Genomic DNA, 23,177 nt, shown 5'->3' with positions numbered 1-23,177 from the left:
TGCTTCCAACTGCATCAACTTAGTGGTCGACCATTTGGACTGTCCCGCTTTGCAGCTTCCATAATCACTGGGAATATGGCGGCGCCGAAAGGGAAGATTTGAAAATTGTGAAAATTTGCGGAGTCTTAGAAACTGTAATTGGTAGTCGGTAGCTGCCTCTTAGAAATGATAGTACCTGATACATGCTCTCCTACTTAGTGACAGTTATACGAGGTTGAAAATATTCGGTTTTCGGCGTACGAATAACAGGGTTGATTTGTAGTTGGTGAGATATTGAAAAATTAAAAACCGCTGAAGACATAGGACAGAAGGAGGCGACGACACATTGCGGTACAGTACGCACTGATGTTTAGTGGTCAAAGAACACATGGCAGAGTCTACGTCTGGAGACACATAACTCGGGAGGATAGATAGGACGCCTCCAGACCTAGGCTTTTTTATGTGTTCTTTGACCCCTCAAGATCAGTGCGCACTGTACCGCCCTGTATCGTCGCCTCTTTTTGTCCTATGTCTGCAGCGGTTTTATTTTTCAATTATTTTTTTATTGCAGCCACTCCCCTGAAACTTGAAGTAATGACGGTCAACGTTGAGTTTGTCGCGAAATGCTTTTCTTCCTAGCATTAAAGTACTGTTTTAAAGTACCAGCGCTTTAAACAACCGTAAAGTATAATCCTGGTATTAAAATACTGACGGTTCCAACAACGTTACAGGAGGTAGCCAGGAAATCCGTTCCACTCGCCCAAAGTACATGACAAATGATTTTTTTATACTATGGAATTTTGACATCGGCGCAGGAGTGTGAATTACTGTGAATAGCTGGCTTGCCCTAAGTGACGAAAGCGAAAGAGGAGAATGTGATTAGGTCTGCATTGTATGTTTTGCTCTGCTCGCAATTCCTCCCTTCCTCTTTTCCCCCTCCCTGTCTGAAAAACACACGCGATGACAACCAGTAGCACGCCGACGCTACGGCTTTGAAACGCAACTGAACATCTGCTGAAAGGAGGAAATTCTTGGGGGACATCGAGGCAGGACACCTGGGAACGAAACGAGCCAGTCTGGGTCATACCTGAAGTTGACATTACGATTATATGCAGTTCAAGCAACGCTTAATGAAAACTGGGAATGACACTGGAGGTGTCCTTGAAACGCCCTTGGCTTTTCTTACCTTCAGCTTGTTACCATACTATGCGACCTATGGTGCACCAGGAATGATTTTACCAGCGGCGTTGATAACGTTTCTATGCTTAGCAAGCTGCCTGAAGCATTGCGCTAGGTACGGGCGATCAGGATAATCAGAAAGAGGCGCGTAACGTAAATGTATTTGTAGCACATCTTTACACCGGCTTCGACATGCGTGTAGGAAGGCAATCATGTGTGTAGTTCGCATCATCAAGGTTGGCCCATTTAGTCATTACCTTCGTATACGTGCTTAAAACAGCTCGTCAAATGGAGTGTGATATCCTTGACGGATGACAGAAGCGAGAAAACATAGGTTTGTTGATGCGAAAAGAAGCAATCGAACTGCTTAATTTCACCGTCAATATGATGATGCATAAGTGAGAAGATTGGCTTTTATCTTCCAGATTGTCTACATTGGGTGAACAATTATAGGCACATTTAAATTTCCACGGAGGTCTAAAACAAGCTTCCAGAACTTGAAGGAAGTGTTTCCAGTATCACTGGAAACACTTCCTTCAAGTTCTGGAAACTTATTTTAAACCTACGTACATACTGGAAACAATTCCTTTGTGGTAGCACATTTTTTGTCCACAGCTCACGGTCACGCCACGTATGGTGCGATAAATGCTTTTGGATTGAAAAAGGCGGGTTGTCAGATTACAGCAGCGATGAGGGTATTATTTTGACTCTGATCCGTGAGCTATATATTCTGACGGTGTTGATCTTCGCAACAGCGCACTCAGTGTAAGCTCCTAGTTCTACATTTCTTTTGACGGTTACACACCTCGCGCGCAATCAGTGGGCCGTCAGCGGTCATGTCTCGGCTTCACCTCCAGGACAGGAATGTGCACAGGCCATCGCTGCTTTGCGGCGTCTCGCAAAGAGACCTTAGGTAGGTCACGAGCGAAAGGAGAACTGAACCATCACCTCCTTACCCCCTCCCCCTCCGCCCTGCCTTGTTTTTTCCCATCACTGGCAGCTCCCGTCGCAGGGCAAACGCACCTGGCTCGATACAGGTACCGGTATGAAGTGATGGACAGGGAGGCAAGGTGAAAGAGCTCGCATCACATTTAAGAAAGGGAACTAAAATAGAATTGGCAAAAGCGAAAGGTGTTACGTGAACCGAAGGCACGACCCCGGAAAACGCGGCTGTCCACCACTGGCGCCTCACTCACCGCCCGTTTTACGGCCATGATAAAAAAACGTAAGCTGTAGAAGGATGCGCGCCCGATCTTACGTTGCACGGGCGGGGTTAGTCTTCGGCCTCACAGCATGCACAGCCCTAATACCAAAAGTGTAGCTTCGACAGGTATCAGCGAAGAAGACACGTTTAAACCGCAAAATACCGTTGTCAGCAAGCGTTTTCATTTGTAGTCTTGCGGAGAATCTACCGAATTAGGATTGATGGAGCGGAACGTATACGGCTGGTTACATACTGTAAAGTGCACAATTTCTCTCACAGCTCTGCTTGATGAGTTGAAGGAGTGCTGGCGACGTTTGAAACAGGCTGCACCTAACTCTACTTGGTCGAGAAAGCGCTAGCGTTGGCGTGCATAAGGCGACGATAGCGCTTTTGCTGTTGTATGCCCCGTTTCGCTTGACGGTCCCCGGAGGGCTAAAGTTTTGTTACTCTGGCTTCCTTTCTTTCCTGTTCCGCGCCGTTGACCGCCTTCCGGCAGTCAAGGTGTGACCGCTGACGGCATACCTTTGAATAGGTCGCCCGTGGAAGTGTCCTCCTGTTATGTAAGGAAGAAAAGAGAGCAAGGTAATGGAATGGTAAATATGAGAGATTATGCCACACTCTACTGGATACAGAGTGACGGTACGCTGCTTGTGCGTTTTACGTTTTGTTTTTTTGCACACAAATTTTTTGGGTACTTTGCCTTAGAGAAAGAGCTCACCGTCCTTGTGTGCAGAGGGAGAAACTGCATTCAGTCACCCGTCGATATGGATGTTATTCGTGTAGTTTGAAAGTGGGCAATCGATGGGATTGCTATCGGCGTTACTCGAGCTCATTTCTGAAAAAAAGCTAGAAAAGATTCGGGGAGGTCTTTCTCCATAATGCACTAAGGATAACCATGAAAGCAACAATTACACACAAGTTATGCCAGCATGTGCACTGGCCATCAATTGAAGTTTCAGAAGCAAGTGCAGGTTATGTTGTCTACAGCTTCTGCCACGGTGAATGTTGAAAATGAAAATTAAATATAATGACCATGCAGATCTGACAAACAGACGGGCGATGAAACGCGATTTCCATGTGTAGAACTGCGTATATTTCGGATGCTCCGGCACATTTCTCTGATTCTCCATCGACGAAAAATACCCGAATTCGAGGGTTAGTAACAATTGCCACGCCTGACAGCTCATCCTACACAACCACTTTAAGCTTGAGAAGTAGAAATAGTCAGACTTTTAGTCTTTGCGAGCGCGCTTCGTAGCTTTTTCGTAGCGTTTAATGGCATTCCCTGTGGTCTGTCCGGAGTATAGATGCGAAGTCTTCAAAGAGATGCTATTTTTTTGTATAATAAAAACAGTTCTGTTTAGGGCTCCCAACTCTCAGCGGCTTCAGCTTATACGACGCATAAGCATTTATTCTACTGTCAAATGGAAGAGGCATTTTTTTTCTTATTTACTTCCTATGTTCGCTCTACTGCGTCCGTCAAAAGTCATTCCTTAATACCTTTAAAGGGGCGGCTGCTTGAACTGCCGGAAATTATTGAAAATTTCACTCATTTCTGCCTGTGCCAAGCTGCTTCACGACGTTGTTCCTCGACATAGACTAAAGAACATTGTTAGGGGCTGACTGAGGAACAAAAACTAACTTTCTATTTTCTTCTTGACATACGTTACAGAAAGTGAGAGCCTCCTGCTTTCGATATGTCGTGCTGCCCTCCAGCAAGAAGCTGCTTTCTTCAGCTCACGCAGGAGTACTTTGCGCGTATCTTTCAGAGGCGAGCTGGGCGTACGGCTGAAACTGAGCCGACCAAATGATTTAACGCTAAGATCCAACACGACAGTATCACCTGTCACTTTGTGAGCATGGGGAAAGTATAGACTCCACGCGGTGGCGCTCTTTTCGTTGTCCAGTATTTGATTCCCGCTGCGGAAGACGTTGGCCCAAGTACAGGAGGTAAAATAGCGTTTGTAGCAAAATCCTATGAGTCAGTGTTTTCGCTTCTAAAATACTGCTTGGTCATCTGCCCCCTTCCCCCCTCCCCCCTCTCGTAAACGCTTCTTTTTAATTGGACTGGTAGGGGAAGAGAAACTCCAGATATTCACGGCGGGGATACTTATTGCTTAGGTACAGTAGATTTTGCAATTACAACATAGTAATATAAACAGATGTTCATTTCCGTTGTTTTCTATAGGTGTAAGGCCGGCCTGCCTAAGCGCTGTCTCTAGTGTGCGGGACAAGGCTGTCGGGTAAGCTTGTAAAAATGGAACAGAAAAAGAACGACAGGAGGAAAACTAAGACAGTTATTTTAAACAGCCTCATCACAAAGAATATCTTTGGAAATTATTTACTCCATGTAACAGAAATCAAATTTACTCAGTATGGAATAAGTGACGCCTTTCGAACGCCGAGTTAATAGAGTTAAAATCATGACTTAAAACAAAAGAAGAAAGAATACATAGAAACGGGAACTTTTGCACAATGTATACACAAAGCTGCACTGCGTTTTAAATTGAAAACAAACAATCAAGGAATACGTAGGGCTGGCGTGCGTGTGACCGAAAAAAAAAAAAATGTGACATGACATTTGCAATATACGTTCACATCAAACTAAGTGTCAAAAAGTAAGCACGAGAAGCAACTTTAAATGGACTTAAGGCAATTTTTAACGAGCTTTTTATTTCATGCTGAAGAAAGTAGTAGTGTCGGTGTGGAATTTATTAAACTAGTTCAAAGCATAGCAAGATCATGTTCTTTGACATTTCGCGGAAGAAGATATGCGGCGTAATGCTGAATAATTATCAGCGATGTTAAAAGTGTCGACTAAGTAATGTTTGCAAAGAACGTCAAAGGCAAAATGTTTCTGCACATATATGGTGCCCAAGTAATGGATGGCGGGATATGAAGTTCACTACCGGAATAGCAGAGCGATTTCCATTTCGTTTTCAACAGCGTTATTTGTGCTTTTGGAAAGCGCCGCGGCCGCACGATCGCTGGTTTCAAGTTTTATTGAGCGCTATTTCACATAAGGACACGTATTATGGTATCGTAGTTTAGCGGACGGACGAGAACTGTATTTGGGATTCCTGACCAATAGGAATGCAGCCGGCAACATTGGGGAATGCTGCGTGGTCAACTACGCTTATCGTAATAAGGATTAACTAGGCGTACAATTCAAGACTGTGCCAGCCGATGGCTTTAGAACCAAATATAATGACGAGATACCCAAAACATTTTATGGGGACCTGGTATATACATAGTACAGTGAACTTTGACAGTTACAGTGACAGTGACAGCTACTGCGCCTTTCCCTTCCTGTGAACCAATTTAATTTTATTTAACCTGGTAACGACGACAGGTAGGACAAAATCTCAGAACTCTGTACGACATGTCTCTTCAATGGCAATGTAAGCAAAAAAGAAAGCAGAGGGCCAGGCACTTCAATTTATTTATTTGAGTTCCCGGGTTTAATCCCTATACCGCGGCGACTGCGTTTCGATGGAGGCGAAACAAAGTGGCGTCCGTGTGCTGTGCGATTTCAGCGCAAGTTAAAGATCCCCAGGTGCCGAAATTGCTCTGCAGCCCTCCACTACGGCTCCCCTTTCTCTCTTTCCACTTTCACACCCACCTTCATCCCTTCTCTTACGGTGCGGTTCAGGTGTCCAGAGAGCAAATGTGACAGATACTGCGCCTTTCCCTTTCTGAGAACCAATTATTATTATTATTACCTTCAGGGCTTACAAAAGCACTGCAGAGGGGTGGGGCGTATACACCTATAGTACAGTGAACTTTGATCGAAGGAAATGAAATCGAGGCAGCATCAGCAACAACAAGAACAAGAACAACAAAAGCTGTACTTGTTCAAAACTCACGGAAACGTTGCAAAATACCAAATAAATAAGGGGCTATTGTAGAGTTTCGAGCAATGGCAGAGACATTTAGTGAAATTCGGAGAGCTGAGCACTTTACGGCTCATGAATACCTTCTCCCGCAAGTCCCATTTTATGGAGAGCGGAACCTTCTACGCTGTCACGTTAACATGGATAGGATGGCGCTGTGGATAACTTGCTCGTCACCGATGTTATCTAGGCTATTCGTCACTGCGTACAGCAGCGTTGGAAATTGGGTGCTCTGGTGGATACACCGTTACTTCGCCTGAGACACGCCGTCCGCAACAAGCCTGGCCATATCATCGTGCCACAAAATGCTCTCGAAAGCGACTAGGCAGCGCGGGAACGTAGAGCTAAAACTGGCTCTCACGCCGCCTTTCTTACATAATCCGGCCGGCGTAATCGACATCGCAGTCTGTGCCTTGCACGCACTCGGCAGTGCTGGCTATCTCAAACAGGCAATCAGTTTCCTGCTTCGGCGGCCCCCCGCTGGTTTTTTACTCGCCGCTGATCTTATCAATGTTACCGTTATCGTAAAGGCTGAATCGGAAAGCCCGCCCAGAAGCCAGCCTCGAGGGACATTGCGCGCGGTCGCAATCTGAGAGGCTCTGGATGCAAAAAATATCTACTGGGTCTGCCTCAATACCTTGGCGGCTGCAAAAATGAGAAAATTAAAGTGAAGAAACGACTCACTCCTGCCCGGCTTAGGAGATCAAGATAGCAAACGAACTTGGACTTTTCCTGGTGCTGGGCCGCCATAGCTGGATAAACAAGAAAGTTATGCTCGTCGTGAGCATCAATCTTATCTGACCTACAAACTGCATTGAGAAAGCTTGCTTGCAATAAAAGCGCGCGCGTTGACTTGGATGGTCGGTTCGTAACTGTTGGATTGCTGATTTAGCTAACCATCACCTGCTGCTATGACGGCCTTGATGTAAGAAGCTTGAAAGAGAGCAAGTTTACTCAAATGCAGATATATGCATCGTTACATACGTGCATCGCGATCTGCTAAAGATTAATCCACGAAGCGTATTGTGCACCTCATCACTGAAAGTATCTTAAAAATTTGCATTGAAAACGTACCCAGCTTGCAAGGCCGTATGATCAAATGGTATCAAAACTAAAAGGAGACTTCGGTTTGCTCACACAACTGCATACCCGCTTTCCCGCTGATACGTCACGCTTAGAGACTTGTTTGTGTTGGTGTTGATAATATTTCCAAAGCGCCCGTGGACTGTGCGATGCGAACTCATGTTAAAGGATATCAGTTGGTCCAAATTTCCAGAGCGTTTTATTACGACTGCACTTATAATGGGAGTCGCTTTATGATGTTTAGCTCTATACATCAAACGAATGTCTTTCTTATTGTACCCGGAGAGGGCAGTATTTTTTCAGGTGTTGACAGATATATTTAGCTTACGAAGACGAAACCAGTGAAGTAAGACGCAGGACAAGAACAGGGGGCACACATATAACAGCACAGGACCTCCACTTTTTTGTCCTGCGTCTCTCTTCACTAATTTCATCTTTCTAAGCATTATTTTAGTTTTTATTTATTGAATGCTTTAAGTGCCAACAAACAGTAGTTCTGCCTGAATAGTCGTGCACTATATATGATATTTGAAAAATACATGTGTCAAGTGTACCGTCTCTGCCAAAAGTAACCAGACTGCAGGATCTGCTTTTCAGCCATGTGGTAGTGGATTCATACTACTTCTGAAGCTCTAAATCTCTGAAATGTAAAGGTGAGTACCTGTCCTCACTTAACTAGTTGTGATAAAGTGGGAATCCTCATTGTCTTTATAATAGAAGTGAGAAGTAAAACATGCTGCCTGGTTACTTTTGGCAAAGGCGGTACGTCAGCTTACAGATTCTACTCACAAGTCAAAGTAGAAGGTACATGGGGACATGCGTAGGTGAGCTTGTTTCACCGTCCAGGGAAGAGAGAATTTGGTTTGGTTTGGTTTGTGGGGCTTAACGTACCAAAGCAACTCAGGCTATGAGAAACGCCATAGTGGAGGACTCTGGAAATTTCGACCGCCTGGGGTTCTTTAACGTGCACTGACATCGCACAGCACACGGGCGACTTGCTTTTCGCCTGCATCGAAAAGCTGCCGCCGAGGCCGGGATTCGATCCCGCGTCCTTGGGACCAGTAGTCGAGCGCCGTAACCACTGCGCCACCCAGGTGGGGTAAAAAAAGAAGGCTAAAAGAAGCTAGCACAATGGAAAGCCTAGCGTACGCAAAGTAAAATCTTTCTTAAAAATATCCTCAGCGGTTTGTTCACACATGGCAGACTTACTAAACACGTGCTGAATGCGCACCATTGGGCATATACTGTTTGTACCGGTTATGTAGAATGGCCGACAGCTTCGGATATTTAGTCTGGGCACATTCAAATGGATCGCGGTTGTCAGCGTGGGAAAATCAAATACACGAAAAAATCCTGAATCAATCAAGACAAAATTATGAATCAACTGGCCCAGAAATTTATGCTCTTGAACTGCTTTAGCTTGTCGTCTCGATTGGATATTTGAACAAAGAAAAAATAAATAAAAACATGAAATCAATCGTGTGATTTGTGGTCTTAGGGATTTGCCGTGTGGGTAGAATCTACGATGGACAGCTATTACCTACTCTCTTACAAGCAATAAATTTCAGTATTCATCGAATAACTCATCACGCGTTAACTTTAAAGTGTCAATCAGAATGTGTACACAGACAAAGTGTTCGATACCACCAGCCAACAAGTAAACGCTCACACACTTGACACGCATGAGTGATAGCGCGCACCCACATGTCTTTACGCCCGCTGCACCCACTTCTCCACTGAATGCCAGTGAGCCATGCTGTGGGTAGGGTTGATTGTTCGAAAAGTAGGTTTAGAAAGGGAAATGCGCCGTTAGCAATGCAATCACGTGCGCGTCATTGCTTGCCTACCGTGTTCACCTCCTAAGGCGAAGATCATATCTCTCACTATGAAATGCGAAACGTGCGTATGCGCTGATTCGACTGCACATTTTAGCACCCCGTGAATTTGAAATTGGCCCTGAGGTGTCCACGACAGCAACAGCTACGCTGTCGGAGATGGCGTTATATACAGCTCGGGCTGCATACCTAAAATAGATCTAGGAAAAGTTTACATTAAACACTACTCGCTGAACAGATGAAAAAGACTAAATTAAATTAGTAGTTGGCCCGCGAAGACAGGCGTATATATCTGATTTGCCTCTTTGAAACATACTTACTGAGAAGCAATTGTGCCTCTCGCTCTGAGTCTTGCTGCCGTAAGCCGACGCGACAGTTTGGTTATTTATCGCTTGCTCTTTGCCGTGGTGCCTAGAGCACAAAGAAGAAAAGAAAAGAAGGCGGAAGCATATCGGTAATAGTAAAAGAGGAAGTTTATCCTGCCTTTGAGACGAATGCAGGGCAGTATACTTCTGAGTAGTAGATTCTGGGCAGTAGATTCTGAGATCGTTAAAATGGGGATTAAGTAAGTGGGTTGCATTCAATTGCTGGCCGTCAAAAGGCGAATATGAAAGAGCAACCAAGTATGTTGCCGAGCTAATTAGGTTGCTCAGGGGTCTTTTATCTGCATTAGTATGTTCGGCAGTGGTACCAAAGGAAACATATGCCGAAAGTCAATATGGTTATGGCCATCTCGCGGGTGGTAAGGCTGATTTTAGGTAGGACACTCATTTCATACGAGTACAGGAAGATTACATTTCAAATTACGTTTGGGTCTGATGTGATTTGCAGCATCATGGTACCGTTTTTTATTGTTTATGATGTTTGCGTTTTGTTTACGTTTCACAGACATTTCGTTCGCATTTCGACACAGGGTTGTATCGTTTTTCTTGACAGGCTCGAATAATGGATCAGGTAAAGCGTGTCTACGCTAGTACCTGTAAAAACAAAAATGAATGTATTTTTATATACAAAGCTGGCAATATAAAGTTTTTTTTTTAAATAACGGAAGGTTTTGGATAAAGCTTTCCCTTCACTTCCTATTTATTCTCAGACCGCTGTTAAAGCTTTTCGGTTCAGTGAAAACAAAAAATATACTTTACAGTCTCCCCTAGAAGAGGAAAATAATTTCACAGTCAGTTGAATCCAGTTGTTTTTTAAATTTCCTGCAGTCGAATTTGTGCGTCAAAAGATTCATATTTCTGTTTTACGAGCCACAGTAATTCATTACCCCGCATTGTTTGGTTGTCTATAGGACAAAAAATAGATTTCGTTGCTTGTGTACATTCGCAAAACAAAACTGTGGAACACTCAATGTCCGCCTGTAATGGTATCATGCGACAACTTTTGTTGCTCCTAATGCGGATCCTCTTTTGGGTACGTGAACATTGATATTAGCTAATAATTCATCTGTTAACCTGTTCCTGCACTTTCTCCCACTTACTTACCAATAAACCGTCATGTGCAACCCCATTCTGAAAGAGACCACCGGACACGAAGTCCCGTCGTAAACAAAAACATGCGAATGTGTCACGAACCTGTGTGCGGGCCTTAACGGCACGCATACAGGTTCAAGGGAGACCAGCAAGTGAACCCTATTTTCTTTCCCTGCGCCACGCTGGCTTTATTATTTTCAGCCTTGGCCTCTATACAGAAGTTTTCACTTTACTGTTTACCCGTTACGTAGAGTACTAAGATTCGCCTTTCTTGATCCATCTGCTATTCCCTGCGACCCACGTCCGAACCGTTGCCTCTCCTTGCCAATTGTACGCGACCTCTTTCTGTTTTGCGCATGATGACCATGGTTGCGTATGTGTCACAAAACCTCGTGTAACTATATACACAAGCTCTGAAAAGTGACGAACGTTACCCTCTTCGTGGCCACTTCAGTAAGGCATGTCTAGATTTAGGACATTGCGTTTGTTTACTTACCGCGCAGCAATGTGACCCGAGAGATTGTGCTCCTAGTAGTCTTACATTTCTCCTATATTTGTGATATCTTTTCACTGCTTTTCGCCTAAACAATACTTGCTGTTAACGTGCACTGCGTGTCCTGATATTCCGTTTTTTTTTTCTTTTTTTTTTTTGGACGCAAGCTTGCCATAAGGCATATTATATAAACTCATGTAAATGGTTTTCCGTGAGGAACCGGAGCAGGCTCCCGCTCTTAGCGTTGTCGGTGAGCCATTTAGAAAAGTCCTCTTCCCCTGTTGTGGTTAGACCCACTTCGCGCAGAATCTGTGTCCTTGATTCCCTTGTCCCTGCACAAGTCCATAGCAGGTGGCGAACATCCACTTCTGCAGCTGGTGTGGAACACTTTGGGCATGTGGTTGTCAGCTTGTTGTGGTTGTCAGTTGGGTGTGGTTGTCCGATGTCAGCTTGCGATTCCCATCGGCATTTTACCGACGGGGTAAGGGCCGCCCCAGCTCTTATCCTTCTAAGGGAAACCTTCTCCAATCTCGTTAAGTTACGAGGGAGTGGGAACGTACCCGGGGGAATGAGGGCACGTGCACTTTTCCTTAAAGAGGATGCTAAGATGGGAACAGCGGAGCGGGCATCGAAAGTGTCCTGATATTCACTATATTCCTTTCGTTCCAGTATGCACCACTTAGTGCACTTTTTATAAGCGTACTTTATTATTGTTGGTATCACTGGACAGCCGGAGAGGAGTATTTAGAATAGACACACTTGTCACACTTTGCTTGCGTCCTTCTCTGCACTGTAGGTGGTGACTGTGGGAAATTTGTACATGACATTACAAAATATACTGCTGGTCTCAGTTTCGTCGTGGACGGCTCACATCATCTGATCACTGCACTATTGAGGCCTTTTAAAAATGGTTGTTTTATGGAACTTTAGGGAGCCTTTGCGGCCGCCTTCAGGTGTACGGGTTTCGATACAAGAGGTGCCGAGTGATTTCCTGTGATACAAGGGGCACAATATTTCCCCTGCTCAGTTACGCGTCGTCTTAAGGACTAAATCCTTGGAACAGGGCCTTTGTTCAAACTTTGGGTTAAGGAAATTGCTTTGCAAGATGACGCTTTTTGCGCGAAACTGCCTTTGAGACAAAAATTAACTGTTATTATATCATGAAGACCTTTACTAAGTTTCTGATGAAACCTGTTACATTCAAGGAACCGTGTTAAAGCGGGCCTCATTTTACTCACTGGATGATTCTAACTTGTAGGTAATGTAATGATTTCAACAGTACACCAATTCCACACCACTCGCTAAGCACCGGTTACCGGCATTTATAGAGGCATCTTACAACGGGGCAAACAATATTGTTACGATGAAATAGCAAAGGGGTGTTTATTTACAGTGATATGGCAGTGGGATAAGGTGAAGCCTACTAGCCCCAGGCACCAACGCTTCGTCTTCTTCTTCTGCCTCACCATCACCATCCCTCATCGTCGTCATTAGCGTGACATTTCCCCCCTACTCAGACGAAGCCCTCTGGGCGTGTTCGTGAGTCGTGCGAGGCTGACACGGCTTCAAGCGGGCAACATGACACAGTTCGGTTTTGGCAGACCGGCGACCCGATGCTGTCAGGCGGGCTATCCCATAAGTTAAATCACTAAGGCGTTTGATAACCACATATGGGCCGTCATAATGGGCCAAGAGTTTTTGATGTAGGCCACGGCGCCGAATTGGACGCCATAGCCAGACTAAATCACCTACAGAGTACGTGACCCGCCGGTGACTGGAATCGTATCGCACTTTGGAACGTTCTTGTGAAGCACCAGACCGTAATCGGGCGATTCTCCGAGCTTCTTCGGCGAGACAGAGGGTCTCAGCCAGGCAGGGGTCTTCACGGCTTGTGAAGGGCAGGATAGTATCCAGAGAGTAGCGTGGCGGTCTGGCGTAAAGCAGAAAAAATGGACTGTATCCAGTCGTCTCATGCGTGGCGGTATTAAACGCATACGTGATGAAGGGCAGTATGGTGTCCCAGTTCTTATGCCCTGCGTCCACATACATGGCTAGCATGTTGATAAGCGTTCTGTTGACGCGCTCAGTCAAGCCATTTGTCTGGGGATGGTATGACGTCGAGTGTCGGAAAGTTACGGCGCATAAACGCATGAGCTCTTCAACAACATCAGCAGTGAATTGTCGGCCCCGGTCAGTGATGACAATTCGTGGCGGCCCGTGTCGTAAGATGACTGAGTGCAGCAAGAAAAGCGACACCTGATGCGCCGTAGCAGATGGAAGAGCGGCGGTTTCACAGTAACGTGTGAGATAGTCAACGCAGATTACAATCCAGCGATTTCCATCCACGGACTTCGGAAACGGACCTACGAGGTCAATGCCTACTTGATCAAACGGTGCTGTCGGGGTCTTCACAGGGTGCAGCAAGCCAGACGGAGTTGCAGTTGGACGTTTGTGGCGTTGACATTGCTTGCAACTGGCAACGTATTGTTCAACCGTCGAGCGCATTCTGGGCCAGTAAAATCTTTCTTGAGCACGGTGGAGTGTTCTAACCGATCCCAAATGCCCAGAAGTTGGATTATCATGCATAACACGCAATACGTCCGTGCACAACGTCTTGGGAACTACGAGTAGGTATCGCTGGCCGACAGGCGAATAACTCTTTTTCCATAGGAGGCCATCATGCACACAAAAACGGCTTGTAGGTACGTTGGCTTGGGCAAAGAGAGGCTGCAGACTGGTATCATTTTGCTGTTCCGTTTTGAAAACATTCGTGTCGGGGAACGCTGGCTCGAGGGTCGATATATAATTGTCGAAATCGTCGCTTTCAGGTCCAGTCGTGGCCATTGGCATCCTAGAAAGACAATCTGCGTCTGCATGACGCCTCCCGCTTTTGTAAACCACGGCAAAGTCATATTCCTGTAACCGGAGGGCCCAGCGTGCGAGGCGACCACATGGGTCTCGAAGGTTCCGCAACCAACAGAGTGAATGATGGTCAGTTACGATAGTAAACGAACGTCCGTACAAATATGAACGGAAACGCTGCACAGCGAAAACTACAGCTAGGCATTCCTGTTCGGTGACTGTGTAGTTTCGCTCCGGCTTGCTCAGGGTACGACTTGCGTACGCGATAACATGCTCTCGTTCATTGTGCCGTTGGACAAGGACTGCACCAAGACCGATTCCACTAGCGTCCGTGTGTACTTCTGTCATTGCAGTAGGATCGAAGTGACGTAAGATGGGTTTCGATATTAAAAGAAACTTCAGTTGACGGAATGACGCGTCGCAGTCTGGTGTCCAGTTAAAAGTAGAGTTTTTGTGGAGAAGGCACGTCAATGGGTAAGCAACGTCAGCAAAGCGATGTATAAAGCGTCTAAAATACGAGCACAACCCTAGAAAACTGCGCAACTCCTTCACTGTCTGCGGGGGTTTAAAAGACTCAACAGCGGCAGTTTTCTGGAGATCCGGCATTACACCATCACCATTGACAAGGTGTCCTAGCACCAGCGCTTGGCGCTCTCCAAAGCGGCACTTTTTGGAGTTCAGAATTAGGGCGGCGTTGTGCAGGCAATTCAAGACACGTACTAGACGGTCATTGTGTTCTTGGAAGGATTTCCCAAATATCACGACATCGTCCAGATAGCAAAGACAAATGTCCCATTTTAAGCCGCGCAAAACTGTGTCCATAAAGCGTTCGAATGTAGCTGGCGCATTACACAGCCCGAATGGCATAAGATTAAACTCATAAAGGCCATCTGGCGTTACAAAGGCTGTTTTTTTCTTATCTGCAGGGTCCATTGGAATTTGCCAGTAGCCAGATCTGAGATCAAGACAAGAAAAATAGGACGCACCAGAGAGGCAGTCGAGGGCATCGTCTATGCGAGGAAGAGGATAGACGTCCTTTTTCGTAACAGAATTTAAACGCCGATAATCGACGCAGAATCGCCACGAACCGTCTTTCTTGCGTACAAGAATAACAGGGGCAGCCCAGGGGCTAGATGACTCCTGTATCACCTTTTTCTGTAGCATGTCCTCCACTTGCTCATGAATGACTTTGCGCTCAGATGGGGACACGCGATATGGCTTTTGACGAATGGGACGAGCCGAACCAGTGTCGATGCTATGATGGGTCCGATGTGCAGGGCGAGAGGTTGGTCCATCTGTTTCAGAAAAGTCAAACATAGGCGAAAAAGGTAGAAGAATATCCACAAGAGTACGGCGTTGAGGTGAGCTGAGATCGGCGCTGATCATGCGGAAGATTGAAGTTTCATCAGCAGGCAAAGGTACGATGGCACTCGTAGCATCTGTGACCAAAGCAACGACGTGGGGCGCATCGGGTCCACAAGAGGCAAGCTTCAATCCCGTTGGTAAAACTGCGGGCTCGGACGATGGGTTGATGGTCCATAACGAGGCACTACCATGATGCACGGATATCATACAGTGAGGGATAATTACATTTTTCTTCAGGCATGCTGAGTGAACTGGGTGCACCATGGCCTGGAATGAAACCTTCTCAAGAAGTGGAACGGACACGGGGACGAACATGGCGGACAAGGGTGGAACTACTGTGTCTTCGGTAATACTAAAAACTGTTTCTTCATCACGGCCACTTTCAAAAAGTGTCGGCAGATGCGAGCCATCAAAATGAACCTCTTGACTTCGGCAGTCCACGGTAGCGCCACAAAACTTCAAGAAGTCCATTCCTAAAATGATGTCATGCGTAGAGTGGGGTAAGACTACGAATTCGGCTTGAAAAATTGCACCACCCACAGACACTTGCGCACTACACACACCCAGTGGCCGCAACGCCTCTCCACTCACACCACAAAACGTTGAAGCACGGTCATATTCAAACATCACTTTGCGTCCCAACAAGCGCCTAAACTGATTACTCATCACAGACACAGTCGCACCCGTATCCACCAAAGCTAATGTATACACACCATCAATAAACACACGAATTTTGTTTTTGAGCATTATAGTTGGAGGGATGTTGGCACACAGCACATTTCCAGCGGCCTCACCCCCATTGGTCGCGCTGGTTAGTTTTCCTGCTGATGATGCTGAGGCGACATGGGGCGCCGTTGTGGTGATGGAGAACGACGCGCACGGAAGGCGGGTGGTGGAGTAACACTTCTATCAGATGCAGGGGAGTGGTCGCGGATATTCTGGTTATGGATGTTGCGGTAATACCCACGCTGAGTATTTGATTGTTGAAAAACGGGATTGTATTGCCGATTGTTGGGTACTGTTGGAAGCGCCGGACGGTTATAGCGAGGTGGGAACCTACTGCGGCAGTATCTGGCGATGTGACCTTCGACGCCGCAGCGGTAGCATATCGGCGGAGAAGGTAGAAAATGCTGTTGCGAATAAGAGCAGGGAACAGCTGGGTGCGTCGTAGGTCTGTCTGAATGCTCATACTGCTCAGGAATCCTGGTAGATCGAATGGAAGATCTATGGGCACTTGAGGCGACGTCATACCTTGGGGCGTCAGGCACCGACGCATTCCGGTTGGCGAAATGCATAGGAGGATAGTCAATGGAAGCTGCAACTTCAGGAGCTTGTGGGAAAGGCTGAACGGTAATCGCTTGTGGTGGTGAAGCCGGCCGTCTAGATACCCTCTGGACAGAGACCTCAGCAGATTCGTGCAGGGGAAGTGGGTTGAGCCGCAGGAGTTCTTCCCGCACGATTTGCCGGATCGTCGACGGAAGATCTAGTTGGGCGTGGTCATCAAGGCTGGCCACGGTAGGCACGTTGGCCAGCCGCCCAAATTTTGGCACAATACGACGCGTTCTCAGAGCTTGAAAAGCGCGGATGTGTTTAATGACATCGGAGACGGTTTCAAGGCTGTCTTTGGCGATTAAAAAGTTGTATACGTCAGCCGCGATACCCTTCAAAATGTGGCCGACTCTATCTTCTTCGGGCATGTTGGAATTGACACATCTGCACAATCGGAGGATCTCTTCTGTATAAGTGGTACAAGTTTCATCCGGCAACTGAGCTCTTTGGGCAAGGGTCTGCTCAGCCCGTTTTTTGCTCGGTACAGAGTCACCAAAACGCTGTTTGATCTCGGTGGCAAACCGTTCCCAAGTTGTCAAATTGTCCTCGTTATTCTCGAACCATGTCATCGCCGTGTGAGTTAGAAAGAAGACGACATTTGTGAGCATGGTGATAGGGTCCCACCGGTTGTACCGACTAACTCGTTCATAATGAAGTAGCCACTTCTCAACGTCCTCACCTTCCTCTCCTGCAAAAGGTCGTGGTTCCCGGTAAGGCTGGCAGGGAATAGAGCTGGAGGGGGCAGGCCTGTCACCAGCCTGGCTTGCAGCGTCGCGGCCGGCGCGGTTAGAATCGCTGTGGTCCATGATGTTTGGAAGCGGTGGCAGTCCAGCAAGGCGGCGACTACGTCGAAACTCCAGTGGTTCTTGCTGCGCCGTACTTGGGGATCGAACGGAGCACCTTCCACCAAGTTGTTACGATGAAATAGCAAAGGGGTGTTTATTTACAGTGATATGGCAGTGGGATAAGGTGAAGCCTACTAGCCCCAGGCACCAACGCTTCGTCTTCTTCTTCTGCCTCACCATCACCATCCCTCATCGTCGTCATTAGCGTGACAATATACTTACAAGCCAAGTCATGCATCTTTGGATTGCCTTCAATATGAAAAAGAGCCTTTCATGGAGCTGGCTGTAAGCATACTTTGAGGGAAGCTAAATGCAATGCTGACACGAGGGGTGAAAGCAGTGAGCAAGTTACTGGCTGATTCTACTTTGATGATCGGTGCTTATCTTGACTCGTTTTTTGACGGCTTCATTCTTCTTTTCAGGTCCTCTGGACAGGCGCTGTCACGGCCATATTTTTTGCAACATACTGCACGTATAAATATGAGGAGAAACATTTCTACCTACGCCAAATACTCGGGGTAAGTATTGAACTTGTGCGTGTGTATACATTTGTTGTATTTTCTTTGCTGGATACTGTTTGCAGCGATTTCACCTGCAATTAGTGTGACCGAAAATTGGAAATTAGAACTGTCGAGGCACGCCTCCATCTTTCAAGACCGGAATCGAAGAAACTGAAGTTTATTTTTGCCCTTCCTCTTCATTTTAGATTACCCTGCGTGTATTAGAATTGACCCCTTTGTTTTCTTGTCTTTTGTTTCCCACCTGCTTCGAAGTTTGAAGCTTTTCGCGTTTCTGGATAATGATATTCTGATTATATAATTCTCGATAAATAACACGCAACGTATCTGGATGGGAACTATTGCTAAGGAAATGACACAATAAATATTTTATCTTGTTGTCTGTGAGCAACAGGAAAACAAAACGCCAGAAGTTGTTGTTGAAGCGTTTTGAAAAACAAGAAATATTTAAGTTGGATTGTTGTGGCGCAGTACAAGGGCATGTTTTGTGTTTCGCTCCAACCATAGCGGGTATCGAACCCGGGTTGTCTGGCTCAGTATCTTTGGGTACCTGTCAGCCATAGCGCCGAAGGTTAGGATTAGAAATCCGCGGAGTACTGAAGAGCATAAAACAAAATAAGTAGTTTAAACAAGGGTCTGGAAAACAATGAGCAGGTAATGCTTGTCCGCTTAGTTTTTAGGTACTTAGGTAACATCTCTCTCAGGGGAAAACATTTACTGATATGTTGTGTCTAGACTAAACCTCTCCTTTACATATGATCTTTGAAATCAAGAAAATTTGAACGAGAATCCAAAAAGTAGCAAGTTATTTTTAACATTGGCATGACATGCTGGTGAATATATTTGCTTGGCTCAGTAATTAGACAGCTGTACTGGTTATCCCGATAACACTGGTTCGATTTCTTCCGTGGCAGCCGGGTTTCGAAGGGGAAGAAACGCATGGCAGCATGTGTACTCTACGATATAAGTGCTCGTTAAAGGGGCCTGAAACGGTGCTTCCTTTAAACATTTTAATGGAAAAATTCCAGAGACGGACTGACTGTGATGTTCGAGCCAAATTTATACGTTTTGCGTGGCGCAGATAATATACAAATAATTAAAAAAAAAAGAGTGCTTCTGGCAACCGCTCGCAAATGATTAGGGTGACGTGTTGCCCCACGCAAACATGGCGCATACTTTCCATGTGACGTCATCAGGATTTCCTGGGCGCGCCTACTCATTGGACGTTCTCAACTGATGCGGGCGGAACGGAGCGTGGTGGGGCGCCGTCGCAGCTTCACATTTGCAATTATTTTTTCTTCCGCGCCTATGTGCGTTGAGTTGAAGGGGGATAGGAAGAGCGTCATGTTCGATCGTCAATATTTTCGCTGTAGGTGACGCTGGATTAACAATTGTTTTGTTGAGGAGAGGACGGCTGCGACACCTATTACTCGTGTGTGTTTTCCAGATTGAGTAAATTGCTTTTCATGGGCCCTTTAATTCCCAAGTAGGCGAAATTTACGGAGCCTTCCAGCACATCCTCACAGTGCAGTTGACGTTTGTGCTTTAAATACCCCAAATGAAAACCAGAACCAATGCCGCGAGCTTTTTGTTCCGGCTCGGATTAGTTGCCCGGATTCCCCGAGGGCGCTTAGAGCAGAGCAGCTTGTGCTTCAGTCAGGGTGTACCTTGTTCCTGACACAGAAGAACTGTGTCATCAAATTTAGGATCTGTCTCTAGATTTCATGGCTTAGGAGCTCTTAAATACCTTGAGTGCACGCTATGGCATTGTGGCGTTGGTTGCGCGCATATTTGTGGGCGCGCATGTCGCTACATATTCTTATGCGTGCATGTTTTTGGGGTAGTAAAGCAGCCTTTTTCCAAGCATTATTGGCCTGGAGATCCGATTTGGAGGCTGTAGACGTCTTTTGCTGGTCACAAAAGTTCCGGCTACTCTGAGGCACTGGAGATACAAAAAAAAAAAAAAGAAAAAAAAAGATGAGAAGGTTTCAACGATGCTGAAACTAATTTGGAGCGAAAGCTGCGGGTGACCGAGCGTTCTTCTTCTTCTTCTCCTAACTACGCCTCTTCACGACGTAGCTGCGGCCACCCTAGGTCTTGAAAACCGCTACTAAATATCGGACCTTCCGAATCTGTAACGGATGCTCTAGCGCTACACGACAATGACATGTTTTGCGCTTGTATGTACTTGGTTCGGTGTTTGGGTCTTAACAACCAAAAGCGACAAGATTATGACGCACGCCGCACTGGAGGGCACCCGAAGTTTCGGTTGCCCGCAATTCTTTAACCTGCATTGACATCGCACAACACATGGACGACTTGCTTTGTTCCGAAAAGCGGCCACCACGCCTAGGATCTGATCCCGTGACCTTGGGTTCAGCAGCAGAAAGCCCTAATCACTCAGCCATCGCGTCGAAATGTATGTGTTAGCGTGTTGTGGACGCGCAAGTGTTTCTCCGCTAGCGGCTCGGTTCGCAGATCTGTGATCGCGCGTAGGCCTGCGTCTATATGAACTACGAATAGCCGGGTGGAAACATTGCACGTTATTTTTATGTACCACATTCAAGAACATTTAGAGGCACATTGCCCCTCGCGCCCGCATTGAGGCTTTAGGCGAGCTGAGCGGAAACAAAGGCATTATGGCTTTGATAGACCTAAGCGCGACTTTCGCAACCAGGCAACACTCAAAGGCAACGCGGTGTACTGAGGGAAAGCGTTCACTGACTTCCTCCTCACAACTAATTTGCCGAAACTTAAATTGAACGCAAATAATTATTTACTGGAACGCATTTTCATCTCGCATAATTAGTCGTGCACATTCATTGCCTTCAGAGCAGCTCTTTTTAAGCAAAGCTCTACTCCTGCCATTCTCCAACGTCATTCATCTGGGAAATATAGGTATTGCGCACGCACCATTTTCATCTGGCCAACGCCGCTGCGCCGGGCGCTCGCTTGTTGGTGTCGCAGTCACGTGACCAGCAGCAGTGCTGTATGCCCCTCCTCCGCATTGCCGCTGGTTTAAACCATTGCTCTCGCCGCCACGAGATAGCTTTTTATGGCGAATTCGTGTAGGAGAGCAGGTGCACTCATCTCAGAGAAGCGGGCGCCCTCTATTGGGAGAGCAGGAGTATAAATCACTGGCTTCCAATAGTAGAGGAGGAGGGCTTTTCCTCCACTGAGAGCACCCGAGTGCGCTCCCGGCTGCTCTCTCATCTAAAGCGAGAGTAGAAGTCCCATGGCATAAAGCGTCATATCCGCGTCATCGTTTTTTTCGGCGACGCTCAAAATGGCGGCTGCAAAGCGTCGGCGCTCGGAGAGCTCTTTGAAATAAATCGATTTTTTTTTCAGGAGCGGAAAACATTTCTCAGGGGCTGTATGCATGTTTTAGAGCCACTGCTGGCATCGAAATGGTCAAAGGAGGCAGGTCGCCGCGCTGTGAGAACAAGGCATAGAAAACAAGCGGTTCTTCACGGAGCGTTGGCCTCTCCACGGGTTGCAATTGCCGCCACTGCAGGCAGGCGGAGAATGCTGGGGAGAGAAGTGCGGTCACTTGGTCGTGGCGCGCTGTTGTCGACACGCAGATATAACACTATAACGCAGAGAGCGTTCACGTGGGAGGAGTTACACCCTGCTCCTGTACGGTGAATGCGCGGTGCCTGTACGGCGAATGCGCGCAGCAGGGGATATAAGCTGTGGAGTAGCCGCTCACTTTAGTTGGCTTATATATACGTTGACAACTGCGTCGAGTCTTCAGTGTCATGCCGTTGATGAGGCAACAATGCCTAGTGTGAGCCTTCGCTACGCTCGCGTACACGCCGAATCTACTCATCCTGCTGACATCGCTCGCCGTGAACAAGCGGCACGTGTGAAAAATGAAGCTGTGAGAACTAAACGAGTGATGGAAACTCCCGAAGGGCGAGAAGAAAGACTTGCAAAGTGGCGATGAAAGGCGGCGGAGAAGGTGCGACAAAAATAACTACAGAGAACCAATTCGGTGTCATCCACGACTACTACTGTTTTCGCTTTGTATATCCTGGCTTAGCTTAGTTAAATCCACTCCTAATATTTTATTCTCTGTTTAAGGTTGTACAGTAATATTTACTCCAAAATGAAAGAATGGCAGCAATGAACGGACCCCAGCTTTTGGCGCACGAACCAGCGTTCTCGTTTCGTACCGATTCCATTAAACAGTTTTCCAAATAGCTTAGGTCGGCTTTCTTACCTTTTCTCATTGAGAAAATGGCGTTGGTGAAATTTCTAATTCAGTATGCGTCTTTTATGGCTCTAGAATGTTATCAGGTGTTACAACCGGCTGCATGAGGTGTATGTGCAACATTGGAAAAATAACTGTAGGTACGTTCGGTCAAATTATTTTCATAGCCGTAAAGTCGAAGGAGGCTATCGAGTCAAAAAGGTTACAAGCGCAGCTTACTTTCGGCACAAACGACCTTCACATAAGCACTATAGTTCCATTTCATTTCATTTAATTTTTCATTGCATTTCAATTTATTTGAGTCATTTACAACGGCTGAGGAGAAAGGAAAAAAAGCCGCGCACGCGATTTGACAGAGCTCCCTTCTCCTGCAGTGGTTCGACACGAAGAACCAGTTTGTTGTACTAAACCGAAAACTAGAAAAAAAAAAAAAGGTTTATGTTTTTCACGCAGCCGAATATTGTCTACATATGGCGACAGTCCTGTTTTAGGGAAATTAAACATTTCTAGAAGAAACAAAAAGAAAAAGAAACCGCTTGGGAGGTGCAGGAGGCCTTTAACACTATTGCGTTGAAATTTCTCAGGTAGGTGCAATATCAACGTTATATTGCGGCTAGATAATAGTCAGCTCATCGAAGCCGTATACAGGAGTGGCATTGTTTTTTTTTATTTGTTACATGGTATGATTTCGCGCATTGAAATCGTCGCTCCACTAGCTGCGTTTCAGTGCAGACTAATAGCAAAATAGTTTTATATTTCGTATTCCTTAACAAACCACCTTAAGACGCATAAACTAATATGCTTTTCCAAACGACCCTCTTAGAGGTACAGTTGTGTTTTAGAAAGTGAATGCATGCAGCCATCTGGAGCAGCTATACATAGCTTTCTGTGGAGCAGTCGCAAG

At 46.3% G+C, this 23,177-nt stretch overlaps 1 protein-coding gene across 1 annotated transcript in view; it reads left to right on the top strand.

Annotated features, from left to right (window-relative positions):
- Window positions 1–23,177, top strand: part of LOC146209427 (NADPH oxidase 4-like) — a 186,018-nt gene that overhangs the window by 96,799 nt on the left and 66,042 nt on the right. Inside the window, exon 2 of the mRNA XM_084600221.1 lies at window positions 17,965–18,060. Coding sequence (XP_084456347.1) covers window positions 17,965–18,060 — 96 coding nt within the window. The remainder of the gene's footprint in view (window positions 1–17,964; window positions 18,061–23,177) is intronic.

The sequence above is a fragment of the Amblyomma maculatum genome, chromosome 1 (genome assembly GCF_055883805.1).
Source record: "Amblyomma maculatum isolate TAMU_Amacu chromosome 1, ASM5588380v1, whole genome shotgun sequence".
Lineage (NCBI taxonomy): Eukaryota > Metazoa > Arthropoda > Arachnida > Ixodida > Ixodidae > Amblyomma > Amblyomma maculatum.
Note: the sequence above shows the minus strand (reverse complement) of the source record. Positions and strands in the feature narration are given on the sequence as shown.